Source organism: Hypanus sabinus, chromosome 7 (assembly GCF_030144855.1).
Source record: "Hypanus sabinus isolate sHypSab1 chromosome 7, sHypSab1.hap1, whole genome shotgun sequence".
NCBI lineage: Eukaryota > Metazoa > Chordata > Chondrichthyes > Myliobatiformes > Dasyatidae > Hypanus > Hypanus sabinus.
Window position 1 is genome coordinate 137,052,478 of NC_082712.1, and position 17,659 is coordinate 137,070,136.

At 38.3% G+C, this 17,659-nt stretch overlaps 1 protein-coding gene across 2 annotated transcripts in view; it reads right to left on the minus strand.

Moving 5' to 3' along the window:
* Window positions 1-17,659, minus strand: part of LOC132397245 (uncharacterized) — a 50,427-nt gene that overhangs the window by 4,757 nt on the left and 28,011 nt on the right. For both annotated transcript variants that reach the window (XM_059975723.1, XM_059975724.1), the window contains 10 exons: window positions 13,986-14,327; window positions 12,373-12,693; window positions 11,431-11,544; window positions 9,256-9,696; window positions 8,463-8,837; window positions 7,817-8,128; window positions 6,632-6,961; window positions 4,143-4,187; window positions 3,162-3,206; window positions 355-399 (listed from right to left, as the gene is read on the minus strand). In XM_059975723.1, the coding sequence (XP_059831706.1) occupies window positions 355-399; window positions 3,162-3,206; window positions 4,143-4,187; window positions 6,632-6,961; window positions 7,817-8,128; window positions 8,463-8,837; window positions 9,256-9,696; window positions 11,431-11,544; window positions 12,373-12,693; window positions 13,986-14,327 (2,370 nt within the window). The remainder of the gene's footprint in view (window positions 1-354; window positions 400-3,161; window positions 3,207-4,142; window positions 4,188-6,631; window positions 6,962-7,816; window positions 8,129-8,462; window positions 8,838-9,255; window positions 9,697-11,430; window positions 11,545-12,372; window positions 12,694-13,985; window positions 14,328-17,659) is intronic.

Sequence of the window (17,659 nt, forward strand, 5' to 3'; positions counted from 1 at the left end):
TGGTAGACAAATGACGTGAGAAATTCAATTTTGTAAAGCTTAATCAGATCTGTGTTTGGCTGTTTCAGTGTATTCTTGTTATCATCTACAGATCAGTGGAAATTTATTGGATATGGGCACCCGAGAAATGAAGGCAGCAATCAGACAGGTCCATTGAAATGGACTGGCAGCTTGTAGACAGCTTAAGTTCACCAAGAAATGAAGGCAACATACTGACGGGGCACTGAAATGGTCTAGCAGCCTGTATAGAATGGCTCAAATTCACCATTCCAAATACTAATTCTTGTCTCATATGTAATAATCTAAAATTCTACTTTGCCCCAATAATGGATTTCAAATGAATGAACACTTTACCTTCACTTGTTGCTCTATTGCTGTCATCTTCATTGACAGCATTGTCTGCAGGGAAAAAATGGAAGTTTAATAAAATCAAACATTAGTCAAATCAAATTAGTCCTTAGAAATTTAAAACACTAATTATCTAGATACTACTAAAACTCTCATGCTCTGTTTGTTTGTTTGTGACCGCCAGTTAGCGCAAACAGTGCACTACAGCGGCACATTTTTTTGGCTAAATCAACTTAAAATGCGTTAATTTACAGAATGCAGGTAAAGTTCAGCGTTATATATTGGTATAAAATTGCTCATTTGCCAAAAATCAACAGCCCCGCTTTCACCCGAGAGTCGATCCACCATCATGAAAATTGGGAGGCGACACCAGGATGCAATGCGCATGGCCAGCCTCAGCAGCGACACCAAGCGGAGCAAAAGGGCAGGGCAGCTCTACTTCAATTCTCTCAAATAGTGCCCCAATGGGTCACCCCATTGTCTAGTTTCATCTAACCAGATGTCAAAACAACTGTAGCTACCGAGAAATATCTATTCACAGCAGTAGAAAAAACACACCAGTTCAGTCAATGTGAGGACTTGATTTGCAGTAAATGGTTAAATTAAGTTTAAATAAATCATTGCATCTATAACAACATTATTGGAATGTGTCACATGAACACACTAGAATAGTGCACTGTTCCCTGTTACAATTGATGGTGAAGTCGTTGCTGGGGCGAGGACCTACAAGTAGTTGGGGCTGCAACTGGATGAAAGACTTGAGTGGAGCTCAAACACACAGGCTGTGTCAAAGAAGGGCCGGAGTCACTTCTACTTCTTGAGGAGACTGAGGTCCTTTGGATTGTGCAGGTTTCTCCTTCACTTCTTCTACCAGTCTGTTGTCGCCAGTACAATCTTCTCTGTAGTGGTCTGCTAGGGCAGTGGCATCAACACGGGCAATGCCAGCAGGCTCAATAAACTGTTTAGAAAGGCTGGCTCTTTCATAGGTGTTCAACTGGACACACTACAGGCTGTCATAGAACAAAGGACACTACAGGAAATACTGGACAATGATTCGCGCCCTCTGTATGCCACAAGGGCTGAACAGAGGAGAAATTTGGGTAATAGACCAAATCTACCATGCTACTCCAAGAGTGCTATATAAAGTCATTCTACCTTCGGCCATTAGGCTCTATAATTAGACAGCTGACAGCCGGTTAAGTGATGAACCCCTATTGTTAGATAGTTTGAGGTAAACTTTTCCCTTCTACTATTTATATCTGTGCACTTTTAATTCTAATCTGACACTGTAATTTCCTTTGGGATCAATAAAGTATCTATATCTATCTATTCCAAGATCTTCCTTGGAGGCCTAATTAGAATTCATTCTTTTGAACTTTGTCTCTTCGTGAACCACCTCACATTTGATACAATATAAAAGATCTGTTTTTGCTAGTGTAAACTTTATGCTTGTAATTGATGAAATCAGGCCATCTTCTGCAATCTCACGATGACCTGTTTTTGCGTCTTTCCATCTTTATACCATGTTTCATTGATTTTCAAAGGAACATAGCTATTCAAGATGCTAAACATTGCAGGCTTTTTAGCTTGAAGTAGTTCCGGATCACTTTTAATATCAGATATCTCCTCTCAACTTAAACCAAAGCTCTCTAATTTTGCCATTCCCTTTGATGGGAAAAAGATTCATGCATTCATCCTGACTATGGCCATATGATATTATACCCCTCTAAGATCACCTCTCAGTCTCCAATACTTCAACAAGTCCTAGCCTGCTCAGCCTCTCCCTATAACTCACCCCCTTGAGTCCTGGCAACATTCTCATAAATCTGCTTTGCACTCTTTCCAGCCAATGATAACTTTTCCATGAGAGTAAACAAAGCTGTGTGCAATATTCCATGTGCTGCATTACCAACATCTTGTACAACTGAAATGCAATGCCCTGGCCACCTACATTCAATGCCCTGATGAAGGCCAAATGTGCTTTCTTTTCCAACTGACTACTGGTAATGCCACGTTCTCATAGAGATATTAAAAATATATTTCTAAACACCCTCATCTGGACTATCCCTCTCCTTTCTAGGCACTCTTTGAACAGTGGATCACAGTTTACCCATCTTGCCTTGTCAGCATTGCAGGATCTGAACCACACTCAAATCCTCCATCCCATTCCATAGAGAAGAGAGATACAGTGATAAGGGAGTTTACTTGTCAATGCAGAAGTTACAAATACGTGTCAGATTAAAGTGTGGGATGCATGCTCGGTAAGATTCTTGACAACAGAGTCAGTATTCATTGCCTTGTGGAAGAAAAGGGAAGTGATCTTGTATGAAAATGGAGGCCTAAAGCGATTAGAAGCATCTTCAGGTATGGAAGTTCACACCAGAGTCTACCATAAAAATCCAGTCCACCTTAGAATACTTGAGGAGTGGACGACATGACAGACACTCAAGGGAAAAGTAGTTCGCCATAAGGTGCTCAAGTCTGTCTGGAGATGACAACTTTGTTGATATTTACTTATATAATCAAGAGAAACAGGAGGTATACAAATGACATGAGAAATTTAATTTTGTAAAACTTAAGCTGATCAGTATTTGGCACTTTCAATGTATTCTTGTTAACATCTAAACATCAGTGGAAATTTATTCGATATGGGCACCCAAGAAATGAAGCCAGCAATCAGACAGAGCACTGAAATGGTCTAGCAGCCTGTATAGAATGGCACAAGTTCACCATTCCAAATACTAATGCTTGTCTCATGTGTAATAATCTAAAACTCTATTTTGCTCCAATAATGGATTTCAAGTACACTTTACCTTCACTTTTTGCTCGAATGCTGCTGTCTTTCTTGTCAACATTGTCTGTCAGGGGAAAAAAAGCAGTTTAATAAAACCCAACACTAGACAAATCAAATCAGCTCTTAGAAGTTTAAAACACTAATTATCTCATCTAACCAGATCTTAAACATGTGTATCCACCTGGATTCATCTATTCCCAGCATTAGTCAAAAATCCACACCAGTTCAGTCAATGGGAGGACTTGCTATGAATTAAATGGTTAAACTACTATTGTGTTAAGTTTAAAATAAATCATCATTGTATCTATAACAACTTTATTGAAATGAGCCACATGAACATACGAGTACTCTGCACTGCTCACTGTTACAATTGATGGTGAGGACGTGGCTATGAAGAGGAGAGAAGTGTGGGATGCTTGCTGAAAAAGATTATTGACACCAGAGTCAGGATTCACTGCTTCTTGGAAGAAAAGGGAAGTGATCTTGTTTTAACATGAATGCCTGAAGGGTATAAGGCATGTTCAGGCATGGAAGGTGCACGAGAATATACCATGAAAATCCAGTCCATGATAGAATACTTGAAGAGTGGATCACTCGACACGGCCAAGGGAAAAGCACATGATCCTTCTACAGCTGCTCATGGTTTACAGTAAGGTGCTGAAGTGTCTCTTTGGAGAGGACTACCTCTTTGATCTTTACTCATCTGATCAGAGAAACATTGGTGTTCAAATGACAGAGAAAAAATTAATTTGTAAAGCTTAATTAGATCTGTATTTGGCTCTGAGTATACTTCTGTCATCATCTCACAAACTGTGGAAATTTATTGGATATGGGCACCCAAGAAATGAAGGCAGCAGACTGACAGAGCGTTGAAATGGACAGGCAGCTTGTATACAACAGATTAAATTCACCATTCCAAATACTAATGTTTGTCTCATATGCAATAATATAAAATTCTACTTTGCCCCATTAATGAATTTCAAGTTAACGAACACTTTACCTTCACCGATCACTCCATTGCTAACAACTTGCTTGTCAAGCTTGTCTGTCCAGAAAAAAAAAGTAGCTTAATAAAACCCGACATTAGTCAAATCAAATTATCTCTTTAAATTTAAAACATTAATCATTTCATCTAACCAGATATTAAACTGTAACCACCGAGAATTATCTATCCACAACATCAGGAAAAAAAAAGTTTCAAAGTGAGGCTTGATATGAAGTGAATGGTTAAGTTAATAATTTGTTAAGTTTGAAATAAATGATCATTGCATCTATAACAACTTCACTGAAATGTGTCACATGAGCAAATGAGTACTCTGCACTACAATTGCTGGTGAGGACGTGGCTGTGCCGAGGAACTACAGGTACCCAGGAATGCACCTGGATGACAGAGTTGAGTGGAGCACCAACACAGAGGCTGGGTCGAAGAGGGACCAGAGTTGCCTCTACGTCTTGAGAAGACTAAACTCCTTTGGAGTATGCAGTCCTCCTTTTCACCTGTTCTAATAGCCTGTTGTCACCAGTACAATCTTCTACACTGTGGTGTGCTGGGGCAATGGCATCAACCCCAGTGATGTCAACAGGCTCCATTAATTTCGTACAAAGGCTGGCTCTGTTAAATGAGTCTAACTGGATGCTGTGGGGGACCAATGGACCCTACAGAAAATACTGGCAATTCTGGACAATAATCTCACCCTCTGCATACCATCTTGGCTGAACCAAGGAGAACTTTTAGTAACAGACTAAGGCAACTGTGCTGCTTCAAAGAGCGCAATATCAGGTCATTCCTACTCTCTACAACTAGGCTCTATAATGAGTCAGCCATTATAGGGTTGTGAGGATCCCCTCTTGTTACACTGCTTGAGATAACTTAATTTTTAGGCTTTAGACCTCTTCTAATTATTTATATCTGTGCACTTGTAATGCTGTGGTGACACTGTACATTCCTTTGGGATCAATAAAGTAACTATATCTAACTACTGCAACGGGCTCTCTCTCTCGAAGGTGTAATTAGAATTTATTCTTTTGAACTTTCTTTACAACACCTCAAATTCACTATTCCAAACACTAATGCTTGTCTCATATACAATAAATTTCAACTTTGACCCAATTATCGATTTCAAGTAAAACATGTCCAGTACCATAATTACTTATTTGCATGCTAACTGGCCCCAACATTTTACACAATACTTCCAACTCTTTATGATATTTAAACTCCTCCAGTCAAAGTATTGCTCGAATCATTTGACCAACTGCGCCACTTAAAAATTACACATTTTACACCGAGAATGTGTCATCAAATCTGATCACACAGCTGTTAAACATCAGCTATACTTTTCCAACATCCCCCCTCGTTTAACTGCTGCTCTGCAGCAGAAAGCATCAGCTAAGAGAAATCCATAGCACAATGATTGAGAGATTTTCTCAGTGACATTGGGCGTATTTGTACTTCACTGCTTTGTTATTAACCATACGTTCCAGCAAGGAACCCTCCAAGGCAATCATGTACTACTGGAGTACAAAGAAATTTTAACTGCATCAAATTGTCACCCTCTACCTCGTTAAGATATATTTCACCATCGTACATAATCACATTCCCTTTTCTGGTTTCTGACTCACTGATGTGTATTATTTTATTCGCTTTAAACAATAAATAACAAACAAAACTTGGTAGTTTATTATCCTTAGAATAGCTTCAGGTTTACTTCCACTTAAAAATTCAAAGCTGTTGTCACTGGGCAAAAAAACAGCACAGCGCAAGATTTCTGCGCACAATGGTCATTACAAATTCGAGGGAACATTGTGTTCTAGTCCTTTTATTTCTGAAAATCTGTAACATTACCAGCCTCTGTTACTCCCCAGCAATGGGCTACACACAAGCTCTGCAACATTGCACTCGTTAGTGACCTCACTTGATCCAGCACTTTTCAGTGCCGGACATCAGAGGCCGATTCTGCACACTGTCTCCATGGCTTCCTCTGCACCCCATCTGTGCACTGAGGGCATCATAGTGTATTCTCATTGATATGCCCGTTCTAGGCACTCAGTATATGTAACTGTGGCCAAGATGCTATGCTCTGTTGGATAGCAGCAAATGATGTACTGGTGGTCTTATCAGAATAAGGAGAGTCAATCTCATTGAAATGTACAAAACTCTTATCTGTCTGGACAGGGATTAATGTGCAATTGATGTTTCAACTGGTTGATATAGCGAGGACAAGATATCAGTGTCTTACAGTTTGGATATGAGAAAAAGATATTGTCAGTCAGAGCTGTGAGGAAGCTATGAACCCACAACCTTCAAGGCAAAAATTGAAAGATGTTGGAAAATAAAGTCTGTGGGGCCAAAACAGGGATATGACACTGCAATAAAAAAAACAAAGCCTGGCATGATCTCACTAAATAGAAAAGCAGCCATGAGAGGACAAATGGCTTAGACTGCTTCTCAGGGTACAATGTGATCACAGACTTGGTTAGAATGGTATTCACCTCTTAACTGCAGACGGTAACTCGATGTCACAGGCTTGCTTGAAGTTTCAGAGTGAAGGAATTGCATTTTGAACTCTTTCCCATGATCTTCAGTCGTTGGTGTAAATGTCCACTGGGATGATCGTGAGTACAAACCACTGGAATCCTCTTTATTTGCTTCGGTGACTATTCCTACTTTTGATGGATTTTGAATTTTACTGAAATCTTTGAACCAGAATATCTGATTTCCTTCTGGATAAAATTCATAAGCCATGCAGGAAAGTGTTAAAGGCTTTCCTATTTCAGGGGAAGGTGGATCTGCCTTAATTTCCGAGATCTTTGGCAATGAAACTAGACATAAAAAAGGAAGAAAAATAAGTTAAACTAAACATGCAACTTAAAGGAGATTACAATTTAAACCAAAACTGTCAAGCATTTCTTAGTAAGTAGTTAAAGACTGAATACTATTAAAAGCAATGAAAGAAAAGATTGCCATTTCTTTCCTGATTTGGATTACTATTTTATTCCGAATTATTGGAACTCATTGCTTTCTTGTGGGTTCTCAGCTGTTGTTGATTGGTCATTATTCTGTTGTTAAGCAATTAGCTTTCATCATCAGGGCAGCCACTTTACATTGTTTATACATTTCAATTAGTAGTTAGAAACAGTGGTTATTTGAATCTGCCTTTTGTTGGAATGCTAACATTTTAATTAAAAAATAGAATCATTCAGGAGAGTCCTTTAAACTATCCTATATCCTTGTAATTGTGTGAAATACTGTCAAACACCCTTGATAAGTTTAGACATATGACAGCTAGTTTTGATCAAATAGTTTATAGTTTATATAATAGTAATTTAAAGTTTTATACTTTTTCTTCAACTATATCTATGTATTAACTTTTATGTCTTTACCTACAAATCAATGAATTCACCCATTTTAATCTAGTTTGATTTTCAAAGGTATTCTCTGTTCAATCAAATCCACCATGTTCACCTTTCCTTTGCAATAATACAATTAACCTGTAGGCCTTACAACAGTTGGCTTTCTGTCTTAGTAAACGGATGCCAAAAAGTTACAAGGGTATGTCCCAGTACCAACAGTTATCATTAGATGTCCATCCTTTATGAATTTCAAATTGATTGTATAAAAAACAAGTTCAGAAACGAAAAGTAATCTCATGCTTTAGTTAAAAACCTGTTACTTACTCACTTCACCAGCTACCCAGTGAGTCTCTATTGGCTTTGATAAGCTCTCATGTATGACTTGGCATGTGTATTTTGTCTTAGTGTCAGCAAAGGTAAGAGCAATCTTCATATTAGCTGTCAAATGATAGACTTCATCCTGTCCAATTACTGCATCATTAACTTCAGAATTTTGTTGAAGTTCTACGCCATCTTTCAGCCATTTAACTGTGATATCTCTGGGGAAAAATGAACTTATTTGACAGCTTAAGTTCACGGGCTCTTCTGCAATTGGTTTTGCTGCGTCACACTTTATAGTGCCCAGTTTTGGAGGAGCTGGAAGAGAAAACAAGGTTTTAAACAGTAGCAGATTTTCAAAAGTGGGGAATTAGATATTGCACTTTCCATATGTAATTACTTATAGCTTCGAAAACTTTAGAAAAAAGACAAAATATAATTATTTAATTTATTAATTTCATTGCAATCCTACTCTATTGATTTAGTTTGCTATATTCTTAAATTATCTCAAAGCTTTTCCCTTGTAACATTATTACTACCTTGTAACAATAAGAGAAATATGGTATCAAGACAATGCACTCATCAGAGGAGCCTCCAAATCAAATAAGCAATCTGGATCCTTTCTCATTTCAAGGCTTAGATAACAGTATACCTGTAATGCTTAGGGTTATTGCTTTCTCTTGCTTGTCGTTAGTGGAGTGGTGCAGTATGCTACAGAAGTACTGCGAGCTCTGGTCTTGCTGTTTATCTGGCACAATAACTAATACACTAGTAACGCTGTAAGTTTTGTCTTCATGCTCCACTTCACTGATGTAATTCTTTGCCTTCAAATTCATCTTGTTGTCAATGATTGTTGTGTTGTCCAGCTGCAACCGGACAAGTTCTTCCAAATCTGCATTCTTTCTCTTTTGTTGCCATATAATACTTAATGGCCTTGGTTTAAATCCACTGATTGAACAAGACAAAGCCGCAGGTTCCTTGTCCTTGATGAGAGGAGGCATCAAAATGTTTAAAACCTTAGGTGGCACTTAGAAAAGAGAAAATGAAGAATAAATCACACAAATTGAAATGCAAAGAGAGAAAAAATATTGAATTGTTTTAAATGTTTAATGACTGAGTCCACCTGATGAAGAGCTGTATTTAACATAACTATCCACATCATTGACATAAGAGATTCTACTGGTGCTGGTAATCTTGAGCAAAACATGCAAAATACTGGAGAAGCTCAGCAGGTCAGGCAACATCTATGGAGGGCAATAAACAGCTGATGTTTTGGGCCGTGACCCTTCAGTACTCTTCACCATATTTGCTGCCTGGCCTGCGGAGTTCCTCCTGAATTTTGTGTATCTACATCAATGCCAAATACCATATATGTTAATGAAAGTCATTCAAAATGGAGACAAAAAGACAGCAATTAATAATTAAAGAAAATGTTTGAAATTTACCTCCTTTAACATCTAGTGTCAGTGTCCTAGTTATAGGCTCTTTCAGTGCTCGATGTTGAACTTCGATACTTAACTCAGCCCCATCATCCTGCGAAATATCTGGATATATTCTGACATTGACTTCTACACTGGAAATCTTAAGTGTGTCAGTTGTGAAATCAGAAATCTGTGGCTTAAAGGATGCATCTTCAACATCTGGCTGCAAAAGGATCTTCATTTCATTACGATCTGGTCCATTTGTTGATGCAAGCTGACTGTAGTTTTCATTCCAATCCTTATCACTCCACTTCAGAAGCTGATGTTTATCCTCCTGCCTCCTCTTTACGTAGATCACAACTGTAACATCACGAGGCCGAAATGAGTTAACCATCCAAGTGACTACTTTTTCTTCATGATGTTTCAAAACTTGATGTTCACTGCATCCAGTAATTTTTGGAGGAACTAGTCAAAACAAAATAAGTAATTAACACTTAATAATGTAAATGTTCTTTCTTTCATCCAGTCTTTCTGGCCCTTCTGGAATTACAGAAATAAGACAATTAGTGTAACAGACAAGGTCAGAATTTCCATTAGTTTGTACCATTTTTATTCAGCATATTACCGTCCAAAATAGTGAAACCAATGAAAATTGTAACCAGTGATATTAAGAGCATCTTTAAAAATTGCACTATTTACTTATTCCAAAACACTGGGCAGCTATTTATTTATTTAATTTCTTATATCCAAGGAAGTATGAATCTTTATGTAGCTGATCCACAATATACAAGCAGTAAAGAGGGGCAATGTGGGAGGATACTGCCCTTACCTTAAAATTGCATACATGATTGTACAATCAGATCAATGAGATCAATGTACAGTCAGATAGCAATCAGATCAATATGTACTGATAAATCTAACTTCTGATTTCAGATTTCTGTTAATTGCATCTATTGGTGAACTTTAGAGCAGGTTCTTAAAATAATCTACACAGTAAAAACCTAGAAAATTCATCACTTAGCACAGTTTATTTCTAAACATGTGAACCTATTTTTTTCTCTAACCCCCTCCCCCAAAATCCCTCTGCCGATAAAGGATTTCCCAAACTAGAGAAAATCTGCAGACACTGGAAATTCAAGCAATACACACACAAAATCCTGGAAAACTCAGCAGGCCATGCAGCATCCATGGTAAAAGGTAAACAAGCGATGTTGTGAGCCGAGACCCTTCATTAATCCTGAAGAAGGGTTTCGGGCCCAGACGTTGACTGTTTACTTTTCTATAGATGCTGCCTAGCCTGCTGAGTTCCTCCAGTGTTTTGTGTGTGTTGCTTAATGCTCATTCAATGTCAAGGGCAATTAAGCAAAGGAAGTGACAAAAACCAGATAAGAACCCATGAAATGGGCCACATTTGGTGGGGCCCCACATTGTGCTATTAAAACAGTGCCCTGGAGAAAACCTGGAGGAAATTCAACTAGTTTTCTACAGGATGAAGCTTATTGGTGAAATTAATCTACATTATCCAAAAGGAACTTTGAAAATTGAATAATGTAATTTATTACATCATAAAAATGAACTGTGCATCAATTCCCAATTCAAATGTGTTAGAAGGGAAATATAATTATAATAAAAAAATTCAAAATAATATGGAGGCTGTGTCTGGAGTATCAAATTCCATTCAATGTAGAAACTCCAAGCAAGGTTTTCTGTTGAACACCAATGGGGGAGTACAACTACTGCAGCCCAGTTGTAAGCAAAGCAAAAAAAAATCAATCACTTCCCAGTTTGGGGAAGAGATACAAGAAGCAGTCAAAGGATCAGAACAGCATCGCAAATTCACAGCCACCAACCCAGGTTCAATGCCAACCTCTGGCACTACTTGTGTGGAGTTTCCACACTGCCCGTGATGCAGGAATTTACTCCAGGTGCTTTGGTTTCCTTCCGCATCACCAAAAAAAAAACATTTGCAGGCCAATAGGTTAATGAAAACTCTGAATTTCCCCAAGTGTAGGTGAATGGTAGAACCTGGGGGGGGGGAGCTGGTGAGAAATTGGGGGAAATAACATGGGATTCTGAAAACGAGTGCTTGATAGCTGGCACGGACACACGGAGCCAAATGGCCAGCTTCTTTGCTGCATCTTCTATGACTCAATGCACAAACTGCAACACACCAAAAGGATTTCACTGTCTTCATATTACCTTTTAGAAAGATCCAGAAATAAGCAAGAAGTCCTGCAGCAATTAGTAACCCAAATACTCCTAGAAGTGCAGAAATAACCACTGCTGCTGTTGAAGTTGATTCAGGCTCTGAAACTTAGAAAACCAAAATGACAATATGAGCATTTAGACACACGAATAAACTTCACCAACTTGAGACATATGAGTTTTTGCAAATTATAAATCACCATTCATAAGCCCTGTAAAAGTTTTTCAAGAAATTAAAACCATAATTGTGCAACATATTTTCACATTAAGTCATGGTGTGGGAACTCCATTCTGTAGTTTTGTTATTTTTCATATAATCTGGAATAAGTGATGGGCTCAGAGATTCTAGTATCCCAACTTTTGACTCAACTTATTTGCACATGATATCAGTTGTAAGTTATGCTGTCAAATATTCAAAAAGAAAGATAAAAAACTAGCCCTGGGCAAGGGTGGTGACAGAAGGCTAGAACAATGCTTCCAAATTTGCCTCAATTATTTTTGGGACATATTAAAAGAATATCTAACCCACAGGATGAAGACAGAGGCAGAAGGGCAGGGCCCTTCTTACTCAACCAAATCGAGTACAGGAAAGGTAGACAGCGGTGTGCAGAAAATGAAATGATACGATGAAGGTAGAAATTAATCATTCATGGCATGGAAAGAATCAGCAGTTGCATTGGCACAAATAGTAAAATGAGTTAATGAGCAAGTAACTAACAGCCAGTCACCAAGAGTCTCTGTGCAAATCCAAAATGTGCCAGCCTCTGTTTATTTTCAGGCATGACTCAAATTCTCAGCCAATATCTTTCTGGGGTGAAATAACAAACAATGAACTTTGATTTAAATCAGTGGAATGAAAGTCAAACATTTAAAAAAAAACGTCAATACAAATATTGCTATGAAGTATCCCCAACTTAGTCAAAGTATGGAACATACCCTCAACTGTGAGTTTCACCACCTGTGAAAGTTTGTCTGGAAGGGACTGATGTCTCACTGTACACTTGTATATATTACCATCATCTTTCGGAGTTGGTTCAATTATTATATTACTAGAAACATTAAACGTTCCATCATTATTAGAAACTGCAGCTCCAGTGCAGACACGTCTTTCCATTCTCTCAGCTATTCCTCTGGATATCTTTTCCCAGAAGATTTCATCAATCTGAGGATAAAATTCCGTAGCATCACACCAGACAGATTTCTCTGTACCATTCCGAATGGTAATGTGTTGTGTGGACAGAAGCACCTTTGGCTGAGCTGTATTAAAAAGCAAATCAAACCTTAAGTTAGATCGGATGAAGTGTATTATCATAAATATCTAAAACCAAGTCTAAGCTATTGCTATGTTAAGATAAACAAAATGTACCACTTTCCTTCCTTCAATTACTCCAAAACACAGGATTTCCCTTCACTAATACTCCTGAAAGATAATTCACTTGCTCAACATTCAATGTAGTTCCATGTGAGAGTTTTTAATTAGTTATTCCTTCTGATCCAGAGTCTCCAAATAATAAATTAACAGACCGTGGATAAGTGCATTGGTAATTCTGCTGAGATTGTATGCATTATGGATAATGTAGACAATTGCCAAAGGATATGGCAGGATATAGATCAGTTATAGATATGGGCAGAGAAATGGCAGATAGAGTTTAATGTAGCTAAGAAATAATGTTACAATTTGGGAACTCAAATATGAAGGGGTAATACTTTTAATGGAAAAATCTTTAACAAAATTGATCTATAGAGAGATTTTGTGACCCAAGGCCACAGTCCCTGAAAACAGCACACGTTGATAGGCTGGTAGGGAAGTACATGGCACACTTGTCTTTATTAGTTGAGGCACTGAGATCAAGAGTTGATAAGTTACTTTGCAGCTTTATAAAACACTGCTTATGCTATGCCTAGAGCACTGCTTCCAGTCCTGGTTGTCCACACAATAGGAATAGAGTAGAGGGTTTGAAGAGGGTACAGAAGTGGGATGTTGCCCCAGGAAAAGAGCATGTGCTACAAGGAGAGGACGGACAAATGTGGAGCAACAAACGAAGAGCTTTGTCAGGCAGCATCTTTCGGACAGTTAACGTTTCAGATTAAAACCATTCAAATGAACTAGGGTTGTTTTCCCTGGAGTGTCAAGGTGAGGGAAAAACTGATGGAAATTTATATGATTATGAGAGGCAAAGATAGAATGGACAGCCAGTATCTTATCCAGGGTCAAAATGCCAAAGGTGAGGGGGGGCAAGTTTAAAGATGATGTGAGTGGCAGGTTTTCTTTTTATTAAAAAAACACATAGAGCAGTGGGCGCCTGCAATGCACTGCCAGAGGTGGTAGCAGAGGCCGATGTAACAGATGCATTTACAAAGCTCTTAGATAGGCACATGAATGTGTAGAGAGTTGAGTGATAAGGACATTGTGTAGGCAGAAGAGATTACTTAACTTACTAGCTAATTACTAGTTTAATTAGTTCTGCACAGCATCATGGGCTGAATGGCTTGTTCCTGTGCTGTGCTGTTCTCTGTTCACACCAGGTAATGTTTTAGAAGTCTCTTACCCAAAATCACAACTCGTGAGCTCTTTTCCACTTTGTCAGGAGTGACAAGTACAACACAGGTGTATTCTCCTGCTTCACTTAATTGGATATTTGGAAGATAAAGTGAAGCATCTCCTTTCTTTAATTCAGTTTCAGATATTTTGGCTCCAGATCGTTTAACGGTAATATTTCTTGCATTAAAGGTGTAGATTTCTTTCTTTTGGGATCCATACAACCACTGAACACCTACGTTTGATAGGTCAAGAATGGGCGATCCAAAATCAGTAACTTTACATTCCAAGGTAATGTCCGTATACAAAAGTACATTCTTTGGACTTCTAAAAATGGTCATATCCAATGTTTCTAAATGCAAACAGAAAAATGAGGCAAGTTTATCTTCAATCACATTGCAAGTAGAAATTAAACAGATTCAAGTTATAGTGTAAGTTATGGCATTTTTCTCTAGCAATCCCACAAGTCAGTAGGTTGTCCAACTCCAGGACTACAGATTGATTTGTGCATTGATGTGGATGCTGTATTGTTTGAAATCACAGATTTCAGATGAGGTACTAAACCAGGCATGGGCAAACTACGGCCCGCGGGCCATATGCGGCCCATTAAGCTTTTTAATCCGGCCTGCAGAACTTGATGAAATTATATTAATAAACCTTGTTAACGTATTTTCCCCAATAGATGACGCACTCTATATACATTGACCTTTGTTGAGGTGCAGCGTATTACTCCACATTTGCGCTTTACTCTTTGTTCGTCTCGACCTATTTGTGTGAACAGGCGTTCAGCGTCATGAACATCAACAAAGACAGCCACAGATCCAAGTTAACTGACCAACACCTCAGATCCATCCCGAGAATCGCCACAACAAAACTAAATCCAGACTTTGATGCGCTGGCTAAAAATGGAGACCAACAACACTGTTCCCACTGAAATTTAAAATAAGTTTCTTCATTGTGTTATGTAAAAAATGCATTTGAAAATATTTTTTTCAATAAGCCTTACATGTTACATGTCATTTCTGTTAAGTGATGGACATGAGTAGTGCGCAGGTGCACGTACATTCTCAAAATAAAAAATGCGCTCCAGAACAAATAATGCGCTCCGCATACTGGTGCGCTGTCACTGTTCTGTCTTTGTACTGGTCGTTGTTGAGTTTTGGTACAGGGGACAATTGAATAAGAAGGAGCAGGACAAGTAGACCTGCATCTCCTACCGTTTTTGAAATAAAGACAGTCAGGAGGAGAGTGATGATGTTAATATCTTGAAGGATAACAGAATTTTCAGTGCTTTAAAATAATAACTGTTACTATTAAAAAAGCTGTATTTTATTCATTTAATTTTCCAGTGTTTTAAAAGTCATTTCAATAAATAGCTAAATACCATGGGACTTCAAAGACAGATATTTTGTTGTAATGCATGTGTTCATTTTCAACTGAAATTAAAGCACATGTTTTCTACATATCCCATGATAGTTTATTTTCTCTTATGAGGTGTATTACCAAAACACTCTGTCCATCTGCTCCTGTTCCGGCCCCCCTGTCAAATTTTAGAACCCTTTGTGGCCCACAAGTCAAAAAGTTTGCCCACCCACCCCTGTACTAAACCTTCAGCAACATAATACAAACATACAAAATTCCTCATCAATATTAAATAAGTCCCTGGGCACTACCTTGAACATAAACTTTAGTCAACATTACTAATATCTCAGGTTAGTAAAGGTTAATTAATAGGATGTTTCTCAGATGTTAGTAACAGTGTATACTCTTTAAAAAGTACTTCCTTAATTGTAAAGTGCTCTGGGACATTCTAAAAGCTACTCTTTTATTTAAATGGAATGGAACTGTATTATTTCCAATACTTGGTTCCAAAGCATTGTTACAGAATGGTTAAATACAAAACATATCCCTAACTCACTGATGTGCCACACTGTAAATGAGTCATCAAATGGAAACGGTTGAGGTGCTTACTCACAGGAAGTTAGGGGCAATTAACTTAAAAGGGATTGCATCATGCTGTATTTTCACAGCACCGCAGGACTGTATATTGATTTTATGCAAAGAATAAATTGCACCTTTAATCAATTTAGGATAAAATTGCATTATTGGCTGCAGATAGACGCTTTGATCTCAATGCACAACACTGAGTTCGATGATTTCCCCAACAACAAATGCACGACACTAACGTGACTGGATTAACAACAACTGGAGCACAAAGATCTGCACTGAGCACTGTTGAACAATTATCGCCTGAGATGGAGACCAGTGTATTGGTTTTGTATTTTCTAGCTACTTAAAGGTACATTCTGTTGGTCAAGGAAGAAGTAACTCAACAGCTTCAGAAATGACTGCATGTTACAGTAGTACAGAAGTCTAAGTTACTGGATGAGTAATTAAGAGGTCTAAACTAATAATTCAGAGACCCAGGTTCAAATCTAACACAGCAACTGTGAAACAGAAATGCTGTAAATAATCTGGAAGCTAGTAAAAACAAGGCTTAGTATTTCTAACACTAGGCTGAATTCTCCAATGTGCTTTTTGGGAGAAAACTGACAACTTTTCCTGGGCTGGTCTACGTGCGATTCCAAAGCCACCCCACGCCGTTGACTTTCAGCAGCCCTCCACAGTATCTAACAAGTTACTTTATATGAGAATTAGGTTTAACACCACTGATATATGTTATGAATTTCCTGTTTTGCAGCAGCCATACAGTGCAGTAAGAAATACTATAAAGTACAATAAGAAATATCTGTTAAAAATGGCTGCAGCTCTGTGTTCGGTGTCTGGGGGAGAGATGTTTCTTTGAAGCAAAGCGTGCAGATACTGCAACCTTGCTCGAGGTCTTCAATTTTATTTTCCAAAGACTGTACATTAGCCAGCGGGATGGTACAGAGTGGGACCTCAGGGCCTCGTGCTTCAATTTTACAGGCTGCTTTGCACGCTTTCCAAATTTAATTTACCTGCAGTCTGTAGTCTGCTGATTTTGACTAATCGTCAGTTTTTTTTAAACATGACAAGACAATATTGCTTATTGAAGTACCCATGGGATTAACTGTGGATTTCAACAGTGGAATGCTGATGAGGATACACTTGGAATATTGTGCACAATTTTGGTTATGTTGTTATAGGAATGACACCATTAAGCTGGGAAGAATGCAAAGAAAATGTACAAGGATGTTCCAAGAAAAACCTCTTTTTACTGGGAGTCTCTGTAAATGCAGCTCGTTGGCCCCTCACTAACAGCCACTGGACTCCACGGCAAGAAAACCATAGCTACATCCACACTAAACCGGATAATTTTGAAAACACCGGTTTCGCGTAAAAACAATAGGCATCCACATTATGCATTTTTGAAAATATCTCTGTCCACATTGAAAAGGAGATTTCAGCAAATCTCCTACTGGGCATGCGCAGGACACATCTACCAAAAACAAGCGACATGTTTGGTGTCGAATCTTGCCGTAAAAGTCCGCGTTTGTGTAGTTATAGACTAGAAAATTTTAAAACGACAGACAGCTGTTGGTTCTCATGCAGGAGAACTTAAAAGTACAAAAAAACAAATACTGGAGCGTATGGAGGCAACCGACTGGGAGTTCACAGACAGATTGACCCGGCTGACGATGAACATTGAAAAACTGCATAACTCTGTTGTATTAATAAAGCACCTTGTTAAATGTATAAAAC